At 39.4% G+C, this 10,814-nt stretch overlaps 1 protein-coding gene across 1 annotated transcript in view; it reads right to left on the bottom strand.

Annotated features, from left to right (window-relative positions):
• Nucleotides 1-10,814, bottom strand: part of LOC143996520 (epidermal growth factor receptor-like) — a 284,659-nt gene that overhangs the window by 12,155 nt on the left and 261,690 nt on the right. The window contains exons 23-27 of the mRNA XM_077491606.1: nt 10,638-10,784; nt 6,637-6,734; nt 5,266-5,427; nt 3,111-3,161; nt 1,625-1,724 (exon numbers count right to left, since the gene is read on the bottom strand). Of these exons, the coding sequence (XP_077347732.1) occupies nt 1,625-1,724; nt 3,111-3,161; nt 5,266-5,427; nt 6,637-6,734; nt 10,638-10,784 (558 nt within the window). The remainder of the gene's footprint in view (nt 1-1,624; nt 1,725-3,110; nt 3,162-5,265; nt 5,428-6,636; nt 6,735-10,637; nt 10,785-10,814) is intronic.

Raw genomic sequence — 10,814 nt, 5'->3', positions numbered from 1 at the left:
AATCACATGCTCTTACAAACTTGAAAGCACTGCAAATGAATATAATTTTTTCCTGGTGGCTGAACAGAGCAGTGAAGGAGAGAAAGAGAGGTAAATGCTGCTCAGGAGGGCAATAAAGCAAACCTGTTGATTTGCCCTACATGGATAGATACCATGTTTGTTTCAATTTTAAAGCAACTGTAGAAGAAAAATAAAACCAAAAGTGGAGCTGTTGACTACACTAACCAATCACATTTCTTCTTTAACCACTTCCGGACTGCTGCACACCAATATATGTCCTGTCTTTGAAGAGGAATATTCTTGTTATGGCAGCAGCTAGCTGCCATAACCCTGGTATCCTCTTCTTCAGTGGGCAGTCCGGTTTCCGATAATAGTGGTCTCTGTGGTGGATTCGCAGCGAGATCACTTTTATCATCTATAGAGGCGGAGGCGATTAGATGCTTCTCCTTCTTGGGTATGGAGACGAGTGAGGGGAAGATGGCCCCCACCTGTCTCCATAACATTGCAGGGCGGAAGCAACGTCAAAACGTCACTTCCGCCCATAGCTCTTAAAGGGCCCTTTGTTTTTTTCTTGTTTTTTGAAATGACTTTTTTTTTTATTGCAAGTTAGTGTAAATATGAGATCTGAGGTCTTTTTGACCCCAGATCTCATATTTAAGAGGTCCTGTCATGCTTTTTTCTATTACAAAGGATGTTTACATTCCTTGTAATAGAAATAAAAGTGACATAATTTTTTTTTGAAGGACAGTGTAAAAATAAAAAATAAAAGTTAAAATAAATAAGACATTTTTTTTTTAAATGCGCCCCGTCCCACTGAGTTTGCGTGCAGAAGCGAACGCATACATGAGTTGGGCCCGCATATGAAAACGGTGTTCAAACCTCACACGTGAGCTATCACTGTGATCAGTAGAGCGAGAGCAATAATTCTAGCCATAGACCCCCCCTGTAACTCAAAACATGCAACCTGTAGAATTTTTTAAACATCGCCTATGGAGATTCTTAAGGGTAAAAGTTTGTCGCCATTCCACAAGTGGGCGCAATTTTGAAGTGTGATATGTTGGGTATTATTTTACTCGGCGTAACATTAACTTTCACAATATAAATATAAATTGGGCTAACTTTACTGTTCTCTTACTTTTTAATTCAAAATGTATTTTTTTTTTTAAAGTGCGCTTGTAAGACCGCTGCGCGTGACAGAAAGTATTGCAATGACCGCCATTTTATTCTCTAGGGTGTTAGAAATAAAGATGTATAATGTTTGGGGGTTCTAAGTAATTTTCTAGCAAAGAAAATCTGTTTTTAACTTGTAAACAAGAAATCCCAGAAAGAGGCTTGGTCCTTAAGTGATTAATTGTCTTAATACAACCTGACTGGCAACAAATTAATTTTGTTCCAATTTTATTTCCTACAGTTTTTAGAACTGCATCCCAAATGGTTCTATGTAAGTAATTGTAATACCATTTTTGACTAAATACCTAAAAGTTTCATGAGATTATGGGACATTATTTCATGTGAAATTTGATATTATTAAACACACTATAAGGCCTTATTCATTCAGACACACCTATCCATACACCTGTGCAAAATGTTTTTGGTATAGATACACTTTAATATAATTACCAACCTGGTACAGGATGGAACTCTTCCTCGATGCTGTCATCCAAAACCACAGTTGGGTCTGTGCTGTATCTTTGAATGAAGCTGTTTTCTCTGGCAGGTGGCCCCTGTTTAGGGATGGAAAAGAAGAAATTTTTTTAATAGGTTATCTTTTTACAGAACTGCCTAACTAGCCAAAATATTTGAAATGTTGTTCAGCCAGGCTTGTAATACCAATATTTGATTTCTTTTTTAATTATCAGTAGATGACACGAGAAGCAGGATTACATTTTAGTCAACTCTTGTTTATGCAGTGTAGCAGAGATGTGTTTTTTAAGACTGGATGAACAGTATTACAAAACCTTTGATATGTACGGTATTTAAACTGCATATTTAGCTGGTTGCCTGAACTTTTCTTTAATGCCATGTCAAGCACTTGGAATAATGGTGGAAGGCCTTTCTAAAGAAATTAGTAGGGATTCTACGGCTTATGTTTGGCTGAAAGAGGATGTACAACTCTCACTGTAGAGTGAAGATCTACGAGGCACATGGACAGGTAAATGAGGCTGCCCATGTATGATCTTGTGCAAGTGCTGGGGGAAGAGGATAATCATTTAAGGATAACTACGTAATATAGTAATCCATTAAAGATGGCAGGAAACATCTGCTGGCCAGTACCTAGAGTTGTTTGTACATGCCTTTTATTTTACCGTTAGAGGGATGCCCATATATCCTAGAATCCAGAAGCCATACAGTGACTTCAGCTCTGAAGTCAGGGCCTGGACACAAGTGTGGCAGTGGGCAGGCCAGACTTTTTACTTTGGGGCTGTGGTTTCTATTTTTATATAAGGGTGGTTATGGTTCTTTTGAAGGGCTAGGGAAGGTATCTAAAAGTATATGAAGGCACACCTTTATTTTATGCTACTCTCTTCAGCATAAGCATAAATATATTTTAAAACAATAATTCACAGTCTTGCTCAATTAAAAGAGGTTAATGACAATTATGGAATACATAATAAATTGTTTGTAAAAGGAAAACACTTTTCCCTTTTTTTTTTATTGTGGACAGAGTGGGGGAGTTTTAGACTGTCAAGTCTCTGTCAACTTTTTATTGCAGTCCATATTCCTGTTAGGGAGCTTCACCTGTCTTTTGACCACTGTTACCAAGAGAAACAAAATAAAAAATGAGAGGAAATACTTAATTCTAGAGTTGTTACCAGAACAAAAGGTGAGGGTACATTTTCCAATGGGGACACCTTTTTGGTGACAACTGCCCTAGAGGAGAGTGACTGTTGTTTGAAGGGATTTCCTTTCTCTTTCAGTTGTGTCTCTGGGATACTCTATCCAAACACTTTAAGTGCAATTGAACCAAATAGTAACTCAAGAAGGGCACCCTTATTGAGAAATTTCTAATGTGCTAGTGTTGAAGTCCATATAAATAATGTTTATATTTTCAATACATTGCAAATATATTCAAGATGTACATAAGTGTTTTATTTTTCACACAAACGTACCCCATTTCGAGTGGTGCATATACTGGGTGAATTGTTGCTAGTAGTGGAACTCTAAAAGGTAATAAAAAAATGAATATGAGTACATTAAAGCAAAAATTATATAAGCAAATTAAATGCAAAATAAAAAAGAAGTCCTCCGAAACTGACAATCTGATCTTAACCACTTCCCACCCGGCCAATGTATATATACGGCCGGGTGGGAGCCGCCTGCTCCTGATAGGACGTTCAGGAACGTCCTTCAGGAGTAGCGGGATCGCGCGCGCCCGCGCAGCGGCGCGATCCCGATGTGCTCGTGTCACCCGGACACGGCACATCTCAGATCGGCAGGAGGGCTCTGTGATTGGCCCTCCTGATCACATGACGGCCGTGTCCAATCACGGCCGTCATGTGATGTAAACAAACAGCCGGTTGCTAGGCAATCGGCTCTCCTCTCCTCACACGGAAGTCACCGCTGAGGAGAGGAGAGCAGATCGCTGCAGCCGGCTGATGATCAGTGAGTATGGGCTGCTTTTCACAGCTTTTTACTCACTGATCATCAGTGTAGTGTAAACACACAACACACCACACAGTGAAAACACAGTCCCCACATATGTCCCCAAAACACACATGTCCCCAAAACATACATGTCCCCAAATAATAAAAACACATGTCCCTAATAATAAAAACTTGTCCCCCACATATGTCCCACTAAAATCACATGTCCCAATGATTATCTGCACACATATGTACGTGATCACCTGCACACATATGTACATGATCATTTGCGTACATATGTCCGTGATCACACAAACCAATTATTATACACTTAACGGAATTTTTTTTACCAAAAACATGTAGCAGAATACATTTTGGCTTAAATTTATGACAAAATTTGATTTTATTGGATTTCTTTTCAAATAGAAAAAAGAAAATATTGTTTTTTTCCCAAATTTCCGCTTTTTTTGCGCTTATATCGCAAAAAAAAAAAACGGAGTCGTGAATAAATAACACCAAAATAAAGCTCTATTTGTGCGAACAAAATGATAACAATTTCATTTGGGTACAGTGTAGCATGACCACGCAATTGTCACTGAAAGCGCTAGAGCGCTGAAAGCTGAAAATTGGGCTGGGAAGGAAGGGGGTGAAAGTGCCCTGTATTGAAGTGGTTAAATAAGCTGCATTTACTTCAGTCATATGATAGATGGGAATAGAAGGGAGATTCCTATCTTTTTACATTTCTTGCAAATGACTGGTGTTCAAAAGGCTTCCTAGTCAAAGCAGACAACTCATACATTCCTTTTTAATACAGAGTTCATGTTATATGCTAATTCATAAGTGCAGTAGCCTCTTTGCAAAAAGTAGACTAGTACAAGATGGATTCTGGCCGATTGCTGAGTTTCTGTTCTAGAACATTAAAATAAGAATTTTTTATTGCATATGGCCATTGCTGAAAAGCGAGGGAAGTAAATATTATGCCATACAGTAAGTATATCCTGTCCTTACAGGTTTTCTTATCATCATCATCCACTAAAGCTCAGTTCACACTGCTGTGACAGCAAAGTCGTATGACTTTGCCCTGTGACTTCCTTTAGACTTGCAACGCACTATTCCCAATGCACACATTCCTGTAGAGTTGGCTGTATTTGTAACTGGGTGCTGAAGTGACCACCAGCTGGAATCGTGTGTAGTCAGAGAGAGTATGGTCACATGCCTGATGAAGGGCTCCTGCTTGTCTCCGAAACATTGCTTTCTGCTGTAATCGCTGGTTAAAGCTTTGGACTCATTTTTGGAGATCTTGGTGTGCTGGCGACATTGCTCTCCTTCCTTCCAACTCCCAACTTGAATGCTGTTTAGGGGCCTGCACAAGGGCTGAAATCGCACCCAAGTCGGATCAAAGTAGTGCAGGAACCTTTTCTAAAGTCAGAGCGACTTGTTTAGCATCAGTTAAGATGGCTCTCATAGGGAAACACTGAATGTGACAGGTCATGTGACTTGGGGTCTCACAAGTCGGATCCCATGTCGCGACAGTATGAACTGAGCCTAAAAGTTAAACTATTCATTTTGATGCAGTACTTAGGTAAATAACAGAGCTTATACATGACTGGAAGTCAGTCTAACCTCTTTTGAATTCTGTTTGTAAAAGCTAAATTAACAATAAAAATAGCTGCATGTGTACCATGGTACTCAGTAGAGGAGTTCGTGATGTTGAAGGACTACTAAAGAATCCTTGATGTGGGATCAGATATTCTTCAGCATCAACAATGTCGCCCATGTCCTCCTCTAATACTCGATGAAACTTGGATTCCACAGGGCTCGGTAAGTGCATTCTATCATCGCCCTGCAAAAAAAAAAAAAACATATTATGCTATTTATTTATCACAAAATAGCTATGGCAAAGCTGTCAAGTAATATGCTATGCATTTGTAAAGCATTTTATATTTAATGATTCCCTATCTCCGGGTACATGAATGAGGCATGCACCCTAAGGTAAAGGATTGTATACAGAGATGTAGAAACAAAAGTGCCAAGTCTGAATTGGGAATCTCTGCCCTTATTGTGCCTTACTTCCCACCAGACTCTCTTATTGTATGTTATTACAACTGTTCCCTCATCTCTTTCTTTATTACATGCATCCCTCAGTTGGAACCCCTGTTTTTATGAAACTGCATACTAGTGCCTCCTTCCTTAATTTATATAATGTCTGTCTATTTATCTATCTATCTATCTATCTATCTATCTATCTATCTATTTGTCTATATAATATATATATATATATATATATATATATATATATATATATATATATATTTGTACACAATATATATTACCCAATTGTATCTACATTTGAAAACTCTTATGCCCCATACACATGCTTGGATTTTCCGACAACAAATGTTGGATGTGAGCTTGTTGGCGGAAAGTTCGACCGTGTTTATGCTCCAGAAAAATTGTTGGCAGACTTTATGGCAACAAATGTTGGCTAGCAGGTTCTCAAATTTTTCTACCAACAAATGTTTGTTGTTGGACTTTCTGATCGTGTGTACACAAGTCCGTCAGACAAAAATCCACGCATGCTCAGAATCAAGTAGGAGCCGGAGATATAACTAGCGTTTGTAATGGAGACATCACGTATGTCTTGTATGTCACTATGCTCGTAATTGTTGGCCAACATTTGTGTGACCATGTGTGTGCAAGACAAGTTGGAGCCAACAACTTTCAAACAAAAGTCCACGATTTTGTTGTTAGAAAGTCCGATCATGTGGCATTAGACTTCTCATCAGTCTCCCATAGTGTGAATACAAGTATTTTTTATTTTTACTACAGAGTGTCTTTGCCTTGACTTTTCTGAAATGCATGTTCTATGCATGATCAGCGGGTTGGTCATGTTATTATATAATCATAGTCAATAGACCTTAAAAATTACAGCTGAGATCTGAAAGTTAAAGCAGAACTCTATGCAAAAATGGCTGAAGTTGCACTTTAAATCTGTTTGTTTAGAAGGGGAAAATTTAGAAAGACTCAGTGAGATTTATACCAAGCAACTTACCTGTATAACAAGATAGCGAGATGGATCACGGGCCATCTTGGTAAACTCTGCACTTAACTCACGGAACTTGGGTCGACTCTCTGCATCTATCATCCAACCTATATTGTCAAAAGGAAGATAATACAAATATGATATTACTATGTTAACGTAAATTCAATTTATATCCAAAGCCAAAACTTTTTTTAGTTTTCAATACAATAGGAAATACAATAGGAAACGGCTAAAACTTCTAGTTTTTTTTGCTGTCTGTGTTTTAATGGGGACAGATCCCTCCACTTCCCCTTTCAAAAGCAAGTAAAGCCGGCCATATAGATGAAGGATGAACAAACTCTGCACAGCCGCACTTCGGATCAGATGAAAAGTAAAAAGTGCCTTTTATTTCTTCAAACTAAAATAACCTCATTTCACACAAATAACAGCAACAAAGGGAGAAAAAGAAAAACAAAATTTCTGATGCATTTCACGCTAAACCTAGCGCTTACTCATAGCTAATGCCGGCTATACCCGGAGAAAATTCCCTTGAATTAACTCAGATCTCCAGCAAATATGGACTGCCAGGGATCTGTGTACACCTTGAAGTGGAGTTCCACTCAAAAGTGGAACTTCCGCTTATCTGTCTCCTCCCCCCCACTGCCACATTTGGCACCTTTCAGGGGGGGAGGGGGGGAACGGGTACCTGTTTTTGAGAGGTACCATTCCCCACTTCATGGAGATCGGGCCATGGCCCGGTCTCCTGAAAGATCAACCCCCTCCTCCGCCCGACCAATTAGAATGCACAGCGTGCTTCGGGAATGTGCAGTAGGGAATCAGCTGTGAAGCCGAAGGGCTTCACTGCCGGGTTCCCCTACCAGGAATGGCGCTGGCTGCACCCGACAGCTGATCCAAAGATCGGCCAACATTGTGGGCTACCTGGACACATTGGTTCCCATCCACCTTAATAAGGAGGTCCAGCCCCCACCACAAAATGTTAAAAGTCAGCAGCTGCAGTATTTGTAGCTGCTGACTTTAAAATTTTCATGGGGGGGGGGCTGAACCTCCTTATGATGGTGGATGGGAATCAATGTGTACAGGTGGATACCTATTTGTCCATGAGAAGCTTTCTGGGAAATAGCTACATTTAGGTGCTTAAGACCTTTTATTTGTAAAAATAGAAAGGTCCATCTTCTAAGGTGAGGTAAAATCTTGAGTGGCATAGTGGTGTTTTTTTGTCAGTGAAATTGACATTTGGTACAGAGAACAATCTTTTGTGACTGTGGACTGCTCACTGAAATTCAAATGCACAAAGGACACCACGTTTTTTTGTACACTTATTTATATATTTATTTTGTCAACTTGTGATTACTGATCCTTAGTGCCTTAAAAAAGTATTCATACCCCTTGACATTTTCCACATTTTGTCATATTACAACCACAAATGTATTTTATTGGCATTTTATGAGACCAACAGAAATTACCACATAATTGTGAAGTGGAAGGAAAATGATAAATGATTAAAAAATTTCTTTACAAATACATATTTGAAAAGTGTGGCATGCATTCAGCCCCATTTACTCTGATACCCCTAACTAAAATGTAGTGCAACCAATTGCCTTCAGAAGTCACCTAATTACTAAATAGAGTCCACCTGTATGTAATTTAATCTCAGCATAAATACAGCTGTTCCGTGAAGCCCTCAGAGGTTTGTTGGAGAACCTTAGCAAATAAACAGCATCATTAAAGCCAAGGAACACACCAGACAGGTCGGAGAATCTGTTCACAGGACAACAATTAGTTGTGCACTCCACTAATCTGGCATTTATCGAAGAGGGACAAGAAGAAAGCTATCATTAAAAGAAAGCCATAAGAAGTCCCGTTTGCAGTTTGCGAGAAGCCATGTGGGGGACACAACAAACATGTGGAAGAAGGTGCTCTGGTCAGATGAGAGCAAAACAATTTTTTTTACCTAAAAGCAAAACACTGTGTGGCAGAAAATTAACACTGTCCCAACACACTATCCCCACCATGAAACATGGTGGTGGCAGCAGCCTGTTGTGGGAATGCTCTTCTTTAGCAGGGACAGGGAAGCTGGTCAGAGTTGATGGGAAGATGAATGGAGCCAAACACAAGGCAATTTTAGAAGAAAACTTGTAATGCCGCGTACACACGACCGTACTTTTCGACGGACTAGGTCCAACGGTCTTCCCTACAGACTTTCAGCAGAGTTTCCGATGGACTTTCCGAACGAACGAACTTGGCCACACACAAGCACACCAAAGTCAGAGGGATTCAAACGTGATGACATATCACCGGACTAGAATAAAAAAGTTCATAGCCAGTAGCCAATAGCTGCCCTAGCGTCGTTTTTTGTCCGTCGGACTAGCATACAGATGAACGGATTTTTAGACCGGACTCGAGTCCGTCTGAAAGATTTGAAACATGTTTTATTTCTAGGTCTGTCTGACTTTTGGGCGCTGGACCCCATACATGATCGTAATCATTCCGTCAGACCTAGTCCGTCGAAAATTCCGGTTGTGTGTACGCGGCATTAGAGTCTGCAAAAGTGGGGCCGAGGTTCACCTTCCAGCAGAACAACGATCCTAAACATACAGCCAGAGCTACAATAGAATGGTTTAGATCAAAGCATATTCATGTGTTAGAATGGCCCAGTCAAAGTCCAGACCTAAGTCCAATTGAGAATCTGTGGCAAGACTTGATAAAAGCTGTTCACAGATGCTCTCCATCCAATCTGACAGAGCGTGCGCTATTTTGCAAAGAGCAATGCTCAAAAATTTCGCTCTCTGGATGCGCAAAGCTGGTAGAGACATCCCCAAAAAGATTTGCGGCTGTAATTGCAGCAAAAGGTGGTTATACAAAGTATTGACTCAGGAGGGCTGAATACAAATGCACGCCACACTTTTCACATATTTATTTTTAAAACATTTTGAAAACCATTTATCATTTTCCTTCCACTTTACAATCATGTGCCACTTTGTGTTGGTCTATCACATAAAATCCCAATAAAATACATTTTCATTTTTGGTTTTTGTTTGCTACATGATAAAATGCAGAAAATTTCAAGGGGTATGAATTATTTTTCAAGGCACTGTATGTAAACATATATCATAATTTATGCACAATGTTTTGGAAATAATTAGAGCACTTATTAGTGTTAGCATATTAGTGTGAGCAGCTCTCGTTCATTAATTAATTATTTTTGCACATTTTGAGAGGCTGTAGTGCAGGAGTCATATCTGGTATCTAATGCCGCGTGCACACGATCGGAATTCCAGCCAGAAAAAGACAGATGAGAGTTTTTCATCTGAAAATGCGACCGTGTGTATGCTCGGAATTTAGCTGTCCGAATTTCCGCCAGCTAAAAATTGATAGCATGTTCTCAATTTTCCAGACGGAAAAACTTTCTATCGGAAATTCTGATCGTGTGTATGCAATTCCGACACACCAAAAATCACGCATGCTCAGATTGAACTACGAGACAGAAGCTATTGGCTACTGGCTATTGGACTTCCTATTTCTAGTCCCGTCGTATGTGTTGTACGTCACCGCGTTATAAACGATCGGAATTTGGTGTGACCGTGTGTAGGCAAGACAGCTTGAGCCGAATTCTGTCGGGGAAACCATCAGAGCTTTTTCCGACGAGAATTCCGATCGTGTGTACGCGGCATAACAGCTGCATATAGACTGCTCATTTATATCCAAGTTTCATTTCAGAAGCATAATGGTTAAAGAAAGCATGTCTGTACTGAACCATTTCTCTTTTAAAGAATGTTTACACAGAAGATGCCTGTCCATAATCTTGTTTTATATGTCTGCCATATATTACAGAAGACTAATCTGCTGCTTATATTAAATGACATATACAGTAGAATACATTATACAGTACTTTGTAAGCCTGTCTTTACAAAGTATCAATTAAAATGTACTAGAGAAATTGTTATACCATTAGTTCATCCACAAAAATTAACATGTTTTAAAGCCTCCAGATCTTTATATAATAAACTTACATTTCACCATAATCATGTACACATCGATTGTACATATGGGAGGCTGAGGAAGACGTTCCCCTTTTTCTAAAATGGTGGAAATTTCACTAGCTGGAATTCCATCATATGGTTTAGTTCCAAAAGTCATTAGTTCCCAAACAGTGACACCTGTAATGAAATTCCAATACCAATAAATGT

The sequence above is a fragment of the Lithobates pipiens genome, unplaced genomic scaffold (genome assembly GCF_037356315.1).
Source record: "Lithobates pipiens isolate NorthernLeopardFrog02 unplaced genomic scaffold, aLitPip1_a1.2 Scaffold_19, whole genome shotgun sequence".
Classification (NCBI taxonomy): Eukaryota; Metazoa; Chordata; class Amphibia; order Anura; family Ranidae; genus Lithobates; species Lithobates pipiens.
The sequence above is the reverse complement of the archived record's forward strand: the minus strand, read 5'-3'. Positions and strand labels throughout refer to the sequence as shown.